The sequence below is a fragment of the Bombina bombina genome, chromosome 2 (assembly GCF_027579735.1).
Source record: "Bombina bombina isolate aBomBom1 chromosome 2, aBomBom1.pri, whole genome shotgun sequence".
Lineage (NCBI taxonomy): Eukaryota > Metazoa > Chordata > Amphibia > Anura > Bombinatoridae > Bombina > Bombina bombina.
The window spans coordinates 468,342,340-468,363,435 of NC_069500.1; the positions used below are offsets into that span (position 1 = coordinate 468,342,340).

Genomic DNA, 21,096 nt, shown 5'->3' on the forward strand with positions numbered 1-21,096 from the left:
GTAGATGAAAATATGTAATATCATATTTATGCAATATTCATATTTAATGTGATATACTGTGTATTTTCTGTAAATATTTCACATTCCAATGTTCTGCACATAGCAGAATATGTTCTTAGTATTTTTATATTGATATTCCTATATATATCTATATATATTTACACCTATATATAATCATGCATATCTATAGGTAATATATATATATATATATATATATATATATATCCATCAGATATATATATTAATATCTCTTTAAGAATAAATAGAACAAATTCTGCTATGTGCAAAACACTGGATTCTGAAATATGCAATATTATTTGTTTATATTGCACTTTTAAATAACCACAGTCGTGTTTGAGAGACTTGTGGGTGTTAGTTTTTTGGGGTTTTTTTTCCGGCTCCATTGAAGGCTATGGGGGAATGCGATTTTGTGTTCGCAAGTTCTCAAAGTCTATTTGTTGCCGCAACTTTGCGAATGCGAAAGTGCATCTTTTTACTTTCAACTCGTAATATGAGTGCGAATCACTTAGCGTAAAAAAAATACTTTTAGAGTTTTTAACGGTTGAACACGACAAACTACCCCTCAACCCGTAATCTGGCCCTTAATAATTTAAGGAGTCCTGGATTGAATATAATGGTGATATAAATTCTTATTAGTTTAAGGGATCATAGGGAAAACATAGTGCTTAATAGTAACACAAATTTATCATTATGTCACACAATATTTTTTGCATCATTATGTTTGCTTTTTTTAAAAAAATTCCTGTGGATGTAGAAAATCCAGATGTTCCATTAAATATATTCATTGTATATAAAAGTTGTGTATGATTTCAAAGACTACCTGGGGGCCACTGGACAAGTTCCCTTCTCCCATGGGGGCCACTTGCAAAATGTAAAACTTCAAAAACAAAATTATATAGAGTACTAGTTAGTGCTTGCTTACCATTCAATCTTTAAAGGGACAGTAAATGTAAAAAATAATGTTATATAATTCTGCACATAGTGCAGAATTAAATAACATTATATTAGCCTTATCGTTATAAAACCTTATTTGCCCTTTGAATTTTTTATAAATATGACATGTTTTCAGACCCGCTCTCTGACAGCAGGAGCGAGCTGCACTGTGTATAATGGCGCGGTCGGGCCGGGCTGCGACTATACAGCTGGCCCGATGCGCTGTGTAAAAAAAACAGACCCGCTCAGCAGAGAGCAGAAGAGCGTGTCTGAAAACCTGTCATATTTATAAAAAATTCAAAGGGCAAATAAGGTTTTATAATGATAAGGCTAATATAATGTTATATAATTCTGCACTATGTGCAGAATTATATAACATCAGTGTTCCCTCTAAGGCCAGTTTTGTGAGTGGCCCAGCAGTGAAAAGAGTTAATTAGAGCAATTAGCACACACTATACAATGCAGACTGCAAATGTGTGGCTCCCTTATTAAAGGGCCACTAAACCCAAAATCTTTCTTTCATGATTCAGATAGAGAATATAAATTTAACCAACATTACAATTTACATCCATTATTTATTTTGCTTCATTTTTAAAATATCCTTAGTTGAAGAAAAAGCAATGCAGATGGTGAGCCAATCACACGAGGCTTCTATGTGCAGCAACCAATCAGCAGCTAGTGAGCATATCTAGATATGCTTTCATCAAAGAATATCAAGAGAATAAAACAAATTAGATAATATAAGTAAATTAGAAAGATGTTTAAAATTGCATTCTCTTTCTAAATCATAAAAGAAAAAATTTGGGTGGCATGTCCCTTTAACTGTTTCACTGCTGGGCCACTCACAAAACTGAATTTAGAGGGAACACTGTATAACATTTTTTTTACGTTTACTGTCTCTTTAAAAAAACACTAAATGGCTTCCCTGCTTTTGCCACCTGCTCACTTGCCACTTAGCTAGCCTCAACTGCTGCATCACATTACTTTTTTGCAAGCTTAAAGAGATTTTGCTGCATTTACAGCCTTTCTGAAGTTGGGCAATCTGTCTCTCCTTTTCTTCTGCCCCATACTTTGCATACTGATCAGCATGTTTAGTAGTATAATGCAATTTAAGGTTATTTTTTTTAAAGGATTACTTTCTGTTATAATTTTTAAGCTAAACAACTAACATATTAAAGTTAATAAACATTAATTAAAACCTACTGACCTATATTTTCTCCAAAACGAAGTTTCATAACGTTCTAAAAGTTATATCTTTTATTCGCCGATGATGTCACGTTATCCTGCCCACTATTTTCAGCACTGTGTGTTCAAAATACTTAAACCAATAACTTTGTGTTTAAAGCACCATTTTGAAACCTAGGTATTGTAAACGGATTGGTACAGAGCAAAGGATACCCACGGAGTGGGTTTGGAAAACAATTACATTTGCAGACAAGATTTCTGATATATGGTAGAGATATGTTAATGAGATGCTATTGATAAAAAGCATATTTGGGGTATTTAGTTAGTAACAGGCATAGAAAATATTTACTTACAGTGGCCCTTTAAGAACAGCAACTTTTTCATTGCAGATCAGGCAAGTAGCAGTCTTATAAAACTCCACACAAAAAATAATCACTTGTCTACCTCTCTTGAAATTTCCTATATTCAGCATCAACTTTTTTTTTAGTTTTAAAAATGGACATTATGGATTGCCAAAAGTAATTTGCTGTTTTTCACCTCCTCTCTTGACAGCACTTTTTACAATGGAAGCTAAGGAGATAATTAAAAAATAATAATAATATATACAGTATATATATATATATATATATATATATATATATATATATATATATATATATATATATATATATAACTGTATATTAATTTTATTTAATTAATATCAATACTGGATCACGGGCGCGCGTGCTCCTGCGTGCACCCGACACTCGTTTCAGACTGCTGGCCGGAAGATTGCCAGAGATGGGCCGCCCAACTGCCTTCCAGCGGCTGCTCCCACCCACCAACAATCGGCACGAACGAACGTCTGGGACATCTGCCAGGCGCTTGTGCAACAGAATAGACAAAGCAGATATCTGTCCCTTTTTTTTTTTAAAGGAACTAGTGGACAATCCTTTCTCCAATCCTTCTTGGAGAAAAGACAAAATCCTAGGAATCCTGATCTTACTCCATGAATAGCCTTTGGATTCACACCAAAAAAGATATTTATGCCATATCTTATGATAGATCTTCCTGGTGACAGGCTTTCGAGCCTGAATCAAGGTATCTATGACCGACTCAGAGAAACCCCGCTTTGATAAAATCAAGCGTTCAATCTCCAAGCAGTCAGTTGCAGAGAAATTAGATTTGGATGTTTGAATGGACCTTGAATCAAAAGGTCCCGTCTCAGTGGCAGAGTCCATGGTGGCAGAGATGACATGTCCACCAGGTCTGCATACCAAGTCCTGCGTGGCCACGCAGGCGCTATCAAAATCACTGAAGCTCTCTCCTGTTTGATTCTGGCAATCAGACGCGGAAGGAGAGGGAATGGTGGAAACACATAAGCCAGGTTGAATGACCAGGGTATTGCTAGAGCATCTATCAGTACTGCCTGAGGATCCCTTGACCTGGATCCGTAATGAGGAAGTTTGGCGTTCTGACGAGACGCCATCAGATCCAATTCTGGTGTGCCCCATAGCTGAACCAGTTGAGCAAACACCTCTGGATCGAGCTCCCACTCCCCCGGATGAAAAGTCTGACGACTTAGAAAATCTGCCTCCCAGTTCTCCACCCCTGGGATATAGATCGCTGATAGATGGCAAGAGTGAGTCTCTGCCCATCGGATTATCCTGGAAACTTCTATCATCGCCAAGGAACTCCTTGTTCTCCCCTGATGATTGATATAAGCTACAGTTGTGATGTTGTCCGACTGAAACCTGATGAATCCGGCCGAAGCCAGCTGAGGCCATGCCTGAAGAGCATTGAATATCGCTCTTAATTCCAGAATATTTATCGGTAGGAGGGCCTCCTCCTGAGTCCACAAACCCTGTGCTTTCAGGGAATTCCAGAATGCACCCCAGCCCAGTAGGCTAGCGTCCGTTGTCACAATAACCCATGCTGATCCTGTGACAACCACCAAAGGAGAGAGTCTCTCAGAAGACTATCAGGACCTCAGGAGAAGTTGCTTGCTGCTTGTAAATGTAGGCCCCGCCCACCTCACTCGATGTTGCTGGGGCCTACACAAAACTAACAAACCCTGCCTGAAAGCCATGTGGGTTATAAACAACCCCAAAGAACCCTTAAGCAAATGTCCCATAAAACAGAAAACGTTACTCCCAGACACAAAAACGTTTGTCCCAAATTCATATAACAAACTGAGTGCCCACAAAAAATTAACCCTTTATGCAAGCTAGTAAAAACCTCTGATAACACTAGGATTACTGCTTCCCCTTCCCCTAATGGGGACACTGTTAGCCTTTCTGAGTTAACACAGTCTCTGCAGAAAATATGACTGAACATACCTCATTGCTAAATAGCAAGAAACCGTTCCTCACACTGAAGTTTTCCTGTACTCCTCAGCTTCTGTGGGAACAGCAGTGTACCTTAGTTACAGATGCTAAGATCATCATCCTCCAGGCAGAAAACTTCATCTATGTCCTGCCTGAGAGTAAATAGTACAACACCGGTACCATTTAAAAATAACAAACACTTGATTGAAGATAAAATAAAACTAACAGTTTAACACCTCTTCTCTTTACCTTTCCTGCTTAGAGCCAGCAAAGAGAATGACTGGGGGTGGAGTTAAGGGGGGAGCTATATAGACAGCTCTGCTGTGGTGCTCTCTTTGCTACTTCCTGTCAGGAAGGACAATATCCCACAAATTAGGATGAATCCGTGGACTCGGTACATCTTGCAAAAGAAATGTATTGCAGTGATGCCTCAATATCGAGGCATCACGGCAATAACTTGAAAGTAGCTGGAAGCGATCAGGATCGCTTCCAGGCGCTTAAAACCCACATACAGGGTACATCGTTGGTCTTTAAATACCAGTTTGTGTTTGACATACCCTGTACGACGTGTGTCGCTAAGGGGTTAAATCTTCTTGGAGTGAAGTTGCCAAGGGGTACTGGGTCCCAATCCAGGTCTGAGCCCACAAATCATATGAAAAATAATAAACTCTTTATAGTAGAGCACCTCTGAAATCTTCAACCTCTCTCCTCGGATGCCAAGAATAAACTGGGGTGGGAAAGGAGGTGGGAGGGGCTAAAGTTCTGCAAGGGTTCTTGACCTCCTCCTGATGGGCTGGAATATATCCTCCCTGTTATGAAGCTATGGACTCTCATCAGCTAAGAATGAAACATCAGTTTGATCCATGCCTGACAATGGATTAAAAAATAATTTCTCATTTTTCAGACCTAAATCTTAGACAGCAGTATCATTTTAAACTATGGCCTACTAGGGATCCTAGGCTGGAGAGAGCATCCATAATCATAAGTCAGTATGGTGGTATTACCTGTGTACTTGTACTAGAGTCACTCTGCAAGCGCACATGTTTTTGTTGGTCGGAACTGGAGCTTGGAGATGACTGTAAAACATAAGAAGAATCTTTAATCCAGCTAAACCTTGTGAAACATAAATCCCAAGTTGCTTGATCATTAACGTGATGGTAAACTTTTCCCTTTGTATAAACAGATATATAATAATAGTGATATTTTAGATGGAGCTTTATTAATCAGTTTTAATAAAGATGTGCTATAACTAACTTTTTAATGTAGCTCTGAAATTTAAATAACCTGCGCTCCTGCTGCCCACTTCAAAAGTAATTTTTTTGTGAGCTAACGGTTTGAACTATTCTCTAAACGGCGCTGATTGGAAAATAGCTCAAACCATTAGCTCACAAAAAAAAGACTGTGGGCGACTGGAGCGCGGGATATTTGAATTTCAGTGCTACATTAAAAAGTAAATTAAAGTGTATTAAACTCCATCTAAAATAATGTTAACATTCCAGATCTGTTTATACAAAGGGGAAAGTTTACCATCACTTTAAAGGACCATTTCATACAGTAGAATTGCATAATCAACAAAAGAAAAATAAATAAATAAAAAAGAATTCAGTATCACTTATTCTGAAAAACATACTCATATGTATATACTGTGAATTATTGCACATTCTCAGTAGGTGCTTCTGTTTCAGAAAATGTGCTTAGAAAAATTTGTGCACAATTTGGTAATGTATGTAAATAGGAAAGTGTTTTCAAAATTGCATATTCTATATAAATCATGATTGTTTAATTTTGACTTTAGTGTCCCTTTAATAATCTAATATTGCTTCCGATTTATTTATTTTGTTTACCAATAACCAACCATAAATAGCTGTTTAGAAAGATATACATTTTCATACAGTTAAGAATTGAAATTAATCAACTAACCTCATTGCTCACTGTAGAATCCCTGTGCATCATTCTTTGGATTTGAATGTCCAAACTGGCACCAGATGAGCACTTTAACAGGGCAGCTGCATGAGTTTCCTTCTCTCTTTGCCTAACAATGGCTTCACAGCCCTGCCATTCCACCATGGTTTGTTCATAGCAAGCACGGATTTGATCATCCACCTGTAAATTTGATTTTAAACTGAATTATTACAAGATTCCAGGGACACACATCTCCCATACTTCCCCGGTCTGTTTCGCCCTTGTATCCCCCGCAGAGCACGATGCAGTCAGCTGTCATGAGGGACAAGAGAGGATACTGATAAGGCAAGGTGGTGCGGGGTTGGGGGGTTTGTATGTTCCATGCAGATGACATCATTTTGGGCAGGAGGGCCTGTATTTAGGAGTGACTGTGTCACATGCAAAAGGGGCTGGCAAAGGAAGCGGATGTTGACATTCCTGGATCAGAATGTTTTTCTACTTCTTTGTTTCTTACTGCATGACTGATTTAGAGACACATTCCTAGCTCCCCTTTATTTTGATCAAGGTGGCTGGTGTTCCTTTAGTAGAAGGTAACCCCCCATCCAATTTCAAGCTCTCACTCATCAGTTCATACCTTGCTTCTAAACAACTTGGCAAATTATATATGTATATATATATATATATATATATATATATATATATATATATATATATATATATATATATATATATATATATATATATATATATATATATATATAAAGAAGGGCAGCAGCACTCCAACCTATTCTTTTATTCTCTTATTGCAAGCACAGCAAACATACTATATATATATATATATATATAAAAATAATATATGGGCGCAATGCATGAAAAGTATGTAAAATGATCTACAATGGCACCTGAATAAGTTTTTTATTGGCAACTAATCCTGATTGCAGCAAGGATCAATGCTTTAACAGTTATTCTTCTGTAAGTACTTTTGCTATAAGGTAATAATGTTTATTGATAGATCTCTACACAATTCCCTTAATTCCTTTTAATATATATGTTTGTTTCCACTTTCCTTTTCTTAGTTTAATTTGTAAAGAGCAAAAATACTCTTTAAAATGCAATATGCATCACACACACACACACATGTATATATATATATATATATATATATATATATATATATATATATATATATATATATATATATATATATATATATATATATATATATATATTTATCATAACAACAGAGTAGTCTATTACAATCCGTTGGAAGAGAGGTACAAAGTGTGCCATACATTTTTTGTGGACTTTTCTAAATCATTGATATGGCGTGCATTTGGGGCACTTTTAGAAAATGAACCAGAGATCTAATCTCTGGTTAATTTTCAAAACGTTTATTGCTACCTCAAGCTCACGGTAGCAATAACCAGCCACTTGTAATGGCTAGATAATTATCCCACGGGCGTGTGATAATTTAGCGATCCACTTGTAATCTAGCCCTAGATAGATTAGGAGGAAGAATATGGGAATTTTAACTTTTAGTTGAACAAAAATAAGAGATTTCTGTTAAATTAAAATATTAATTTGTAAAATGTTTTCTTTAAAGGGTTATTAAACAGTATGATATTGTAATATAAAATTTTTAAATTATGTGTAGTTAAATAACTTTGCAATATGCTTAAATTACTTATTTCCCCTTGTCCTGTAATTTAACTCTGAAAATGGTTAGTTATCTAAATTCCACTGAGTTTCTATAAAGTAATGAGTGCTGCCATGTTTGATCTTAAAGGGACAGTCTACTCCAGCATTTGAATTATTTAAAAATATAGATAATGCATTTATTACCCATTCCCCAGCTTTGCATAACCAACACAGTTATTTTAATATACTTTTTACCTTTGTGATTACCTACTGTCTCATAAATAACTCCATGAGAACAATATTATCTATGTGGTACTCATAAACTAGCACTGTCTAGCTGTGAAAAACTGTCAAAATGCACAGAGGCAGCATTCAAGAGCTTAGAAGTTAGTTTGAGCCTACATAGGTTTAATTTTCAACAAAGAATACAAAGAGAATAAAACAAAATTGATGATAAAAGTACATTGGAAAGCTGTTTAAAAGCAGATGCCCTATCTGCATCATGAAAGTTTAATTTTGACTAGACATTCCCTTTAAGGTTTCTATTTATCTCTCTCCTGCTGAGGACAATTAGATATAAAAAAAAGGCCATTACAAAGAGATGGTGCGAACAAGGTTTGCTCGCTCTCCAGTTAAAAATGTTAGAAAAATCTTATATTATATTGTTAATTATTACTGGAAAAAACAAAACATGGTAATAAAGAGTCCTTTCTCTTGATTCTTGTCGCAGAGAAGGCCTTTGACAGGGTGGAATTGCAACATATTTTTAGATTTCTACATGAATTTGGCTTTGTTGGCTCATTTGTTAATTTGGTGAGGAAGATATATTCAAATCTGAGGTCCTACTTAGTGGTCAACAATCTGACATCTTTAAACTTGTAATTGAGCAGAGGTACATGACAGGGATGCCCACTATCCCCTCTTTTGTTTAACATTGCACTTGAGCCTTTAGCTACTTAATTACGGCAGATTTTTCCTGGTATTAAGATTAGGGAAGAATGTTTAAGGGTAGTTTAGTATGCAGATTATATGCATTTATTTGTAAATGGATCCTGAAACACTTATTTCTACTATAATGAATATCATTAAAAAGTTTTGGCTTATATCTGGATATAAAGTTAATGCAAAACTCTTACAAAACTCTGATATTTTCCTTTTCAAGGTTAAACTAATTTTTAATTATTTAGGGATACAAAATTCTAAAAATCCAAAGAAATGGTATAAGCTAAACATTGTCCATATGTGTAAACAAGTTCATTTTTTAGATATCCTTAATTGAAGAAAAAGCAATGCACATGGTGAGCCAATCACACGAGGCTTCTATGTGCAGCAACCAATCAGCAGCTACTGAGCATATCTAGATATGCTTTTCAGCAAATAATATCAAGAGAATAAAACAAATTAAATAATAGAAGTAAATTAGAAAGATGTTTAAAATTGCATTCTCTTTCTAAATCATGAAAGAAAAAATGTGGGTTTCATGTCCCTTTAAGAAACAACTAAATATATTAAATAGGGCTATTAGAGATTTTTTGTGACGAAGAAAGAAACCACACATTATTTTTAAGAAATTGTTTTTAACTTGTAATAATGGTGGCCTGGCGTTCCCAACATGCAGTATTATAATTGGTCATCTTTGGTTAGAATAGTGATAGATTTGATGCTTGGGCAAGAACACTTTTATGATAAAAAGATGGAAGAATTATTTATAACCTTAGCTGCAGTGGATAAACTCCCTATGGAAGTCAAAAATATTATTATGTTTATTACACCAACTGCACAGCCACTGCTGACTGAGGAGAGGGGGCTCCTGTTGTTAATATTTAATAAGGCCCTCACATGGCCTTTCTGACATTAACCACACACACAAAAAAAAAGTTAACTGACAGAACCGTATAGCTGGTATATCAGTTAACATTTAAATTCAAGCATCATATTTTTAGGGCAAAATAATATCAGCACGTTTAAAAGCTTCATTTTCATATACATAATTGAAGAATAAAGTGCCACTTCATTTGTGAGAGGAGATGCATATTTATCTAATAAAAGCTGCAGCAATATCCATCATTTTACCAAGAACTAACCTCTTTTCTCTCTGCTTGGGACATCCCAAACTGATAATGACCAAGAAGAAAAGGCCAAACTTCCTTCCTGATCTCATGCTGAATCCCCCCATAGTAAATAAGACGTAAAAGCTCTTGTTCTTCGAAACGCTAAAGGAAAAAGCAGAAACGTAAGAAGTAAATGACATCTTGTAAACACAACTGTTAGTGACTGATGTTTTGTAGTATGTTAGTGTTTTTTTTTTTTTTTTTATTTTTTTTTTTAATATTATTATGCAAAGATATTTTATATTATTATAATGTATGTGTGTTGGTATGTGGGTAGATATAGGTCTGTATGCATATATGTTTATGCATGTGTAAGTATTTAAAAAAATATATTACAATACAAAATTAATGTTTGGCAACTCTGAGTAATTTTACTGTTACACGGGGCAAGGATAGGGTTATCCTAAGCACGGCTAAAAATTCAAATACTTTTTTTCTTCCCTACTCATAGAACAAGACTCTCATACTATTCTTAACCTTTTACATTTTTAAAGTCTGCCTTAAAATCATTTATTTAAAGGCCTTCAATCATTAGCGCACGTTTGGATTAGTGCACCATAGGCTTAGCACTCAAGCAATAACAGGTATGAGTTTCATATGTGCTCACATAAAAGTCTATTATGTGGGGAATTCAGAATGCCCGCACTATCTTACATCTAGATGTTAGCTCACTTGCACACTAATTCATATACTACTTTGAACTTGTAATAAGAGTGCAAAACTAAAAGAGCTATTGAATAAATTTAAATGGTTTTAATGGGGTTGATCACAATCCTTTAGAAAATAATTTTCAACAGAAAAATACTGTTAAAGTCTATGTGGATTTTTGTAGATAAATCAGTTGCTACATTTTTCTAAAGTAATGTGATCAAACCCAATTTCGCTAATATTTTTTCGCTTCCTTGTAAGCCTTTAAGAGCTAAAAGGTGCATGCTGCTCATTTAGAAACCTATATTACTTTTTAACTTGAGAGATTGAAGGTACAATTTTATCAAGTATAAGCAATGCAAAAAAACATAATTTATGTAAGAACTTACCTGATAAATTAATTTCTTTCATATTAGCAAGAGTCCATGAGCTAGTGACGTATGGGATATACATTCCTACCAGGAGGGGCAAAGTTTCCCAAACCTCAAAATGCCTATAAATACACCCCTCACCACACCCACAATTCAGTTTAACGAATAGCCAAGAAGTGGGGTGATAAGAAAGTGCGAAAGCATATAAAATAAGGAATTGGAATAATTGTGCTTTATACAAAAAAATCATAACCACCACAAAAAAGGGCGGGCCTCATGGACTCTTGCTAATATGAAAGAAATTAAATTATCAGGTAAGTTCTTACATAAATTATGTTTTCTTTCATGTAATTAGCAAGAGTCCATGAGCTAGTGACGTATGGGATAATGATTACCCAAGATGTGGATCTTTCCACACAAGAGTCACTAGAGAGGGAGGGATAAAATAAAGACAGCCAATTCCTGCTGAAAATAATCCACACCCAAAATAAAGTTTAATGAAAAACATAAGCAGAAGATTCAAACTGAAACCGCTGCCTGAAGTACTTTTCTACCAAAAACTGCTTCAGAAGAAGAAAATACATCAAAATGGTAGAATTTAGTAAAAGTATGCAAAGAGGACCAAGTTGCTGCTTTGCAAATCTGATCAACCGAAGCTTCATTCCTAAACACCCAGGAAGTAGAAACTGACCTAGTAGAATGAGCTGTAATCCTTTGAGGCGGAGTTTTACCCGACTCAACATAGGCAAGATGAATTAAAGATTTCAACCAAGATGCCAAAGAAATGGCAGAAGCTTTCTGGCCTTTTCTAGAACCGGAAAAGATGACAAATAGACTAGAAGTCTTTCGGAAAGATTTAGTAGCTTCAACATAATATTTCAAAGCTCTAACAACATCCAAAGAATGCAACGATTTCTCCTTAGAATTCTTAGGATTAGGACATAATGAAGGAACCACAATTTCTCTACTAATGTTGTTGGAATTCACAACTTTAGGTAAAAATTCAAAAGAAGTTCGCAACACCGCCTTATCCTGATGAAAAATCAGAAAAGGAGACTCACAAGAAAGAGCAGATAATTCAGAAACTCTTCTGGCAGAAGAGATGGCCAAAAGGAACAAAACTTTCCAAGAAAGTAATTTAATGTCCAATGAATGCATAGGTTCAAATGGAGGAGCTTGAAGAGCCCCCAGAACCAAATTCAAACTCCAAGGAGGAGAAATTGACTTAATGACAGGTTTTATACGAACCAAAGCTTGTACAAAACAATGAATATCAGGAAGAATAGCAATCTTTCTGTGAAAAAGAACAGAAAGAGCAGAGATTTGTCCTTTCAAGGAACTTGCGGACAAACCCTAATCTAAACCATCCTGAAGAAACTGTAATATTCTCGGTATTCTAAAAGAATGCCAAGAAAAATGATGAGAAAGACACCAAGAAATATAAGTCTTCCAGACTCTATAATATATCTCTCTAGATACAGATTTACGAGCCTGTAACATAGTATTAATCACAGAGTCAGAGAAACCTCTTTGACCAAGAATCAAGCGTTCAATCTCCATACCTTTAAATTTAAGGATTTGAGATCCTGATGGAAAAAAGGACCTTGAGACAGAAGGTCTGGTCTTAACGGAAGAGTCCACGGTTGGCAAGAGGCCATCCGGACAAGATCCGCATACCAAAACCTGTGAGGCCATGCCGGAGCTACCAGCAGAACAAACGAGCATTCCTTCAGAATCTTGGAGATTACTCTTGGAAGAAGAACTAGAGGCGGAAAGATATAGGCAGGATGATACTTCCAAGGAAGTGATAATGCATCCACTGCCTCCGCCTGAGGATCCCGGGATCTGGACAGATACCTGGGAAGTCTCTTGTTTAGATGAGACGCCATCAGATCTATTTCTGGAAGTTCCCACATTTGAACAATTTGAAGAAATACCTCTGGGTGAAGAGACCATTCGCCCGGATGCAACGTTTGGCGACTGAGATAATCCGCTTCCCAATTGTCTATACCTGGGATATGAACCGCAGAGATTAGACAGGAGCTGGATTCCGCCCAAACCAAAATTCGAGATACTTCTTTCATAGCCAGAGGACTGTGAGTCCCTCCTTGATGATTGATGTATGCCACAGTTGTGACATTGTCTGTCTGAAAACAAATGAACGATTCTCTCTTCAGAAGAGGCCAAAACTGAAGAGCTCTGAAAATTGCACGGAGTTCCAAAATATTGATCGGTAATCTCACCTCCTGAGATTCCCAAACTCCTTGTGCCGTCAGAGATCCCCACACAGCTCCCCAACCTGTGAGACTTGCATCTGTTGAAATTACAGTCCAGGTCGGAAGCACAAAAGAAGCCCCCTGAATTAAACGATGGTGATCTGTCCACCACGTTAGAGAGTGTCGAACAATCGGTTTTAAAGATATTAATTGAGATATCTTTGTGTAATCCTTGCACCATTGATTCAGCATACAGAGCTGAAGAGGTCGCATGTGAAAACGAGCAAAGGGGATCGCGTCCGATGCAGCAGTCATAAGACCTAGAATTTCCATGCATAAGGCTACCGAAGGGAATGATTGTGACTGAAGGTTTCGACAAGCTGCAATCAATTTTAGACGTCTCTTGTCTGTTAAAGACAGAGTCATGGACACTGAATCTATCTGGAAACCCAGAAAGGTTACCCTTGTCTGAGGAATCAAAGAACTTTTTGGTAAATTGATCCTCCAACCATGAACTTGAAGAAACAACACAAGTCGATTCGTATGAGATTCTGCTAAATGTAAAGACTGAGCAAGTACCAAGATATCGTCCAAATAAGGAAATACCACAATACCCTGTTCTCTGATTACAGACAGAAGGGCACCGAGAACCTTTGAAAAAATTCTTGGAGCTGTAGCTAGGCCAAACGGTAGAGCCACAAACTGGTAATGCTTGTCCAGAAAAGAGAATTTCAGGAACTGATAGTGATCTGGATGAATCGGAATATGCAGATATGCATCCTGTAAATCTATTGTGGACATATAATTCCCTTGCTGAACAAAAGGCAAGATAGTCCTTACAGTTACCATCTTGAACGTTGGTATTCTTACATAACGATTCAATATTTTTAGATCCAGAACTGGTCTGAAGGAATTCTCCTTCTTTGGTACAATGAAGAGATTTGAATAAAACCCCATCCCCTGTTCCGGAACTGGAACTGGCATAATTACTCCAGCTAACTCTAGATCTGAAACACAATTCAGAAATGCTTGAGCTTTCACTGGATTTACTGGGACATGGGAAAGAAAAAATCTCTTTGCAGGAGGTCTCATCTTGAAACCAATTCTGTACCCTTCTGAAACAATGTTCTGAATCCAAAGATTGTGAACAGAATTGATCCAAATTTCTTTGAAAAAACTTAACCTGCCCCCTACCAGCTGAGCTGGAATGAGGGCCGCACCTTCATGTGGACTTAGAAGCAGGCTTTGCCTTTCTAGCAGGCTTGGATTTATTCCAGACTGGAGATGGTTTCCAAACTGAAACTGCTCCTGAGGACGAAGGATCAGGCTTTTGTTCTTTGTTGAAACGAAAGGAACGAAAACGATTATTAGCCCTGTTTTTACCTTTAGATTTTTTATCCTGTGGTAAAAAAGTTCCTTTCCCACCAGTAACAGTTGAGATAATAGAATCCAACTGAGAACCAAATAATTTGTTACCCTGGAAAGAAATGGAAAGTAGAGTTGATTTAGAAGCCATATCAGCATTCCAAGTCTTAAGCCATAAAGCTCTTCTAGCTAAAATAGCTAGAGACATAAACCTGACATCAACTCTAATAATATCAAAAATGGCATCACAAATAAAATTATTAGCATGCTGAAGAAGAAGAATAATATCATGAGAATCATGATTTGCTACTTGTTGCGCTAAAGTTTCCAACCAAAAAGTTGAAGCTGCAGCAACATCAGCTAATGATATAGCAGGTCTAAGAAGATTACCTGAACACAGATAAGCTTTTCTTAGAAAGGATTCAATTTTCCTATCTAAAGGATCTTTAAACGAAGTACCATCTGACGTAGGAATGGTAGTACGTTTAGCAAGGGTAGAAATAGCCCCATCAACTTTAGGGATTTTGTCCCAAAATTCTAACCTGTCAGACGGTACAGGATATAATTGCTTAAAACGTTTAGAAGGAGTAAATGAATTACCCAATTTATCCCATTCTTTGGAAATTACTGCAGAAATAGCATTAGGAACAGGAAAAACTTCTGGAATAACCACAGGAGATTTAAATACCTTATCTAAACGTTTAGAATTAGTATCAAGAGGACCAGAATCCTCTATTTCTAAAGCAATTAATACTTCTTTAAGTAAAGAACGAATAAATTCCATTTTAAATAAATATGAAGATTTATCAGCATCAATCTCTGAAACAGAATCCTCTGAACCAGAAGAGTCATCAGAATCAGAATGATGATGTTCATTTAAAAATTAATCTGTAGGGAGAGAAGTTTTAAAAGATTTTTACGTTTACTAGAAGGAGAAATAACAGACATAGCCTTCTTGATGGATTCAGAAACAAAATCTCTTATGTTATCAGGAACATTCTGCACCTTAGATGTTGAAGGAACTGCAACAGACAATGGTACATTACTAAAGGAAATATTATCTGCATTAACAAGTTTGTCATGACAATTAATACAAACAACAGCCGGAGGAATAGCTACCAAAAGTTTACAGCAGATACACTTAGCTTTGGTAGATCCAGCACTAGACAGCGATTTTCCTGTAGTATCTTCTGACTCAGATGCAAAGCAAAATAGATCAAATTCCTTATATGACAGTTTCAGGAATGGGAAAAAATGCCAAAGAACAAGCTTCTAGCAACCAGAAGCAATGAAAAATGAGACTTAAATAATGTGGAGACAAAAGCGACGCCCATATTTTTTAGCGCCAAATAAGACGCCCACATTATTTGGCGCCTAAATGCTTTTGGCGGCAAAAATGACGCCACATCCGGAACGCCGACATTTTTGGCGCAAAATAACGTCAAAAAATGACGCAACTTCCGGCGACACGTATGACGCCGGAAACGGAAAATAATTTTTGCGTTAAAAAAGTCCGCGCCAAAAATGACGCAATAAAATGAAGCATTTTCAGCCCCCGCGAGCCTAACAGCCCACAGGGAAAAAAGAGTCACATTTTTGAAGGTAAGAAAAAATGAATAATTCAAATGCATAATCCCAAATATGAAACTGACTGTCTGAAAAATAAGGAAAGTTGAACATTCTGAGTCAAGGCAAATAAATGTTTGAATACATATATTTAGAACTTTATAAACAAAGTGCCCAACCATAGCTTAGAGTGTTACAGAAAATAAGATTTACTTACCCCAGGACACTCATCTACATGTTTGTAGAAAGCCAAACCAGTACTGAAACGAGAATCAGTAGAGGTAATGGTATATATGAGAGTATATCGTCTATCTGAAAAGGGAGGTAAGAGATGAATCTCTACGACCGATAACAGAGAACCTATGAAATAGACCCCGTAGAAGGAGATCACTGCATTCAAATAGGCAATACTCTCCTCACATCCCTCTGACATTCACTGCACGCTGAGAGGAAAACCGGGCTCCAACTTGCTGCGGAGCGCATATCAACGTAGAATCTAGCACAAACTTACTTCACCACCTCCATCGGAGGCAAAGTTTGTAAAACTGAATTGTGGGTGTGGTGAGGGGTGTATTTATAGGCATTTTGAGGTTTGGGAAACTTTGCCCCTCCTGGTAGGAATGTATATCCCATACGTCACTAGCTCATGGACTCTTGCTAATTACATGAAAGAAATGGTGCGTCTGCTAACAACGCGCAGGACAATAGAACAATGCGCAGGACTCACCGTACTGTCCTCTAAATACTTCTGCCAGATGTCCACTGTTAAACCAATGCTTGCATCAACTGGCATGTCTGGATATACAATCCTATGATTAACTAGCGCTGATAAGTGTGTTCTAACAGTAGACAGATGTCTGCAGTAGGCGAGCCCTGTCATAAATGGAGAAAAACAGAAATAAGTTATATATTTGTCACACAAAGAAACCATTGTCTATGAGATCTTGTACGCAGTATTTATTATGTAAATTGAGGTATTTATATTTACATTATGCGTCTGCTGTATGTGTATATATTAAACAATTAAAGATTGTATGAGATTGTAATATAAAATGTTTTATTGTGTGTAGTTAAAAAAATTGTATTGTACTTTCATTATTTATAAATTCCTTTGAGTTTGGGCACCTCAGTGTTTGAATTTAAAGGGACAGTCTAGTCAAAATTTAACTTTCATGATTTAGATAGGGCATGCCATTTTTAACAACCTTCCAATTTACTTTAATCTTCAAATTTCATTTGTTCTCTTGGTATTCTTTGTTGAAAGCTAAACCTATGTAGGCTCATAAACTGATTTCTAAGTCGTTGAAGGCTACCTCTTATCAGTGCATTTTGACAGTTTTTCAGTTAGACACTGCTAGTTCACATGTGCAATATAGATAACATTGTGCTCACTCCGGTGGAATGATACGAGTTTGCACTGATTTGCTAAAATGCTAGTCTGTCAAAAGAACTGAAATAAGGGGGCAGTCTGCAGAGGCTTAGATACAAGGTAACTACAGAGGTAAAAAGTGTATTAATATAACAATGTTGCAAAACTGGGGAATGGGTAATAAAGGGATTATCTCTTTAAACAATAACAATTTAATCAATTTAATGTCCCTTTAAGTTTACCTGTTTGGCTGCGAGTCTGCAGGGGGCGGCGTTGCACCAGCAGCTTGTGAGCTGCTGGTGCATGCTGAATACGGAGAGCGTATTGTTCTCCGCATTCAGCAATGTCTGTGGGACCTGATCCGCACTGTTGGATCAGGTCCGACAGACATTTGATAATTCGGCCTCACAGCCTTGTTTGTACAAACTCTATTTTATTTATTGCCTAATTTATATATGTCCCTAGATGTTCTCAGCATATGAGATAAATTGAAAACTAGTCCAAATATGGCGGCACCCCTTACTTTATAGATGCAAAGTACTTTATAGAAACTAAACAATTACACATATATCTTCAATATTTAAACAACTGATAAAATGGTAAAAAATAAATCTACATATTTTTCTAAGGCTAGCATAATTATGTCGATCATGTATTTACTGTTTAAAAAAAATATTTTTGTGATAATTTGCAAGAATTCCCGAAATGCCCATGTTTAAAAACAATTATTTTGTTTATCAGAATAATCTTCAATATTTAAACAACTAATATAGGCCTATTGCTGATTTGCTCCCGAAAAGGCTTTTTGCTTTGCCAGAAATTGGTCAGCGAGTTTCTCGAGCGATCACAATGCACTAATGTTTTGTTTGTTAAAACCCCACCATCATGAACGAGTTTTTAAACGAAAAGCTCCCAAAAAGGCCATTTCTTTTCCTGTTAAGTGCCTGTTTTTGGAAATTGAAAATCAAAGTTTTTAGGAAACAGACTAATCCAGTAGCCCATTAATATCTCTTAAGGTTACAGGAAAATCTATTCATGTAACCCCTTTATTCACTCTGCAAGGAAAATACTCATTTGCATGTGTGACATTAAAGGGCCACTAAACCCAAAATCTTTCTTTCATGATTCAGATAGAAAATAGAAATTTAAACAGCATTACAATTTACTTCCATTATTTATTTTGCTTCATTTTTTAAATATCCTTAGTTGAAGAAAAAGCAATGCACATGGTGAGCCAATCACACAATGCTTCTATGTGCAGCAACCAATCAGCAGCTAGTGAGCATATCTAGATATGCTTTTCATCAAAGAATATCAAGAGAATAAAACAAATTAGATAATATAAGTAAATTAGAAAGATGTTTAAAATTGCATTCTCTTTCTAAATCATAAAAGAAAAAATGTGGGTGGCATGTCCCTTTAACTCAGTATCCATATGAATGCCATATGTATCTTGGCATAATCGGCATACTTCTATAGTCACTTCACGACAACATCCACAAATTGCATGTTTTTAATTGTATTTTTCATATTTGATTAAAAGTCTCACTCACAAACAGTACTGGCATGTTTAAAATTGTGGGTTTAAAGGTGATCTCTTAATGGTAACCGATTGTAATCCCTTTCCATTCGCATCACTGCTAACACATCTGAATGCATCTTTTATATTACCAGGATGGGCAGACCTTGCACCATTTTTCTATCGCTATATGGTCACTTTTCCACTTTATTGTTTTTTAAAAATATTTAAATCTATTGTTTGGTAAAGCACCATTTCCAATTGGCTTGAAATGAAAATAAAATGTTGACTATTCTATGCAAAGAACTTATAGGGTCCCATTTATCAAGCTGGGAAAGGAGCTTCAGGGCCTGAAATAGCAGGGGTCTTAAGACTGCTGCTGCTTAACCTCTCCGTCACCTAAAATGTGCTGAAGTGCAATCATCCTGATCTGATTGTGATGATTGACAGCCCCTGCTCGCGACCTATGAGCAGGGGGGAAGCATTGCACAAGCAGCAAGGTCCGGTGGACATGTTCGCAGTAGCCAATCATGTCCGGCCGACCTTTGGTAAATGGAACCCATAATATCTTCTTTTACTAGATTTAAACATTACTTAAACTGTAAAGCATGATCCTTTCTACATTGTATCTCCCTAGGTGACCATTAAACAAGGTGACCAGGTTTTTATAGGGGGGACACCTCCATGCATTCACTAGATTGTCTTTCATATTGCATGTGCTTATATTATGGAACTCATGGTCATGAAGGTTACTTCCAGTTTACAAGTTTATCCACCTATTTAAAGGGGCATATAATTTAATTGTATTCTGGGTCTGCGCAACCCTCACACACTACTTCAAAATAATTTGCAATGCAAGGCCAAGAGATTTTTTATTCTTTTTTAACACATTATTGAAGCCACATGCATGTGCCCAGTGCACGTACATGGTCACTGATTATATGTGCACACAGAATCGAGCTAGCTTATTAATTAGCTCCTTAGCTACTGCAGAGATCAGCACTGCATGCATGCCATGATCAAGATCTCCCAATAAAAAAATAAATAAACTATTGTTTTTAACTTCAGCTTTGTACCAGCTGCTGCATGGGAGCATCTTCTTAAACAAATCAGACTGTGATGGGTGGAACCGCCATCAAAATTAAGTCTTGCCACTATTCTAATAGACTGATAAAGATTAGTGGAAATCCTGAATTATGACCAGATCTCATTGAAGAGGAACATAAGGGACCAGCTTCCTATTGGTTGGAGAAGTAGGATGAAAGAAGTCTCTTCAATTGTTCTTTAAAGGGACATGAAACCCAAAAATGTTCTTTCATAATTCAGATAGTACATTACATTTTAAACAACTTTCCAATTTACTTCTATTATCTATAATACAATCTAAGGGGGTGCTTGTAAAAGAGTAAATCTGCTTAATAGTTGGCAGTATACAGTATGTCTGATACAATGTATAATATACAAATAACCTTATTAAGTATACATACAGATTTTACAAAGAAATGTCCCATGTGAACAAAATATACTTCTTGGATATAGGAGAATGCTCCATCCATATATGTGATGTAAGATAGGGCATACAGCTTTAATGGTCATATGGGTAGAATCTGAGTGTAGAGCCTGAATATGCAGGTGTATGCAACTAATCAATTAGAGAACACACCCCCTAAAAGGGAGGATATGGTTAGGTAGGAGCTATATAAAGCAGGTGTATTGGTGTATACTACGCCTGAGGAAACATCCTTATAGCGCCGAGAAACACATTGCATGTATAGGGGGACATTTGGATACCCTTATTCCACTTTTGTATTTGTTTTTAAACCTTTTTAATAAATACCATATTTTACAAAAATCCAAATTGAGTGGAAAGACTTTACCTGCATGTGATCATTGAGTTCCTATTGGAGTACCATTATTGGCACTTCCCTGCACCTGGATCCTGCTCA

The 21,096-nt window shown here is 36.4% G+C and overlaps 1 protein-coding gene across 1 annotated transcript in view; it reads right to left on the reverse strand.

Moving 5' to 3' along the window:
• LOC128647017 (small G protein signaling modulator 1-like) overlaps window positions 1-21,096 on the reverse strand; it is a 692,799-nt gene that overhangs the window by 78,906 nt on the left and 592,797 nt on the right. Inside the window, 4 exon segments of the mRNA XM_053699830.1 lie at window positions 5,450-5,521; window positions 6,366-6,548; window positions 10,070-10,198; window positions 16,990-17,135. Of these exon segments, the coding sequence (XP_053555805.1) occupies window positions 5,450-5,521; window positions 6,366-6,548; window positions 10,070-10,198; window positions 16,990-17,135 (530 nt within the window).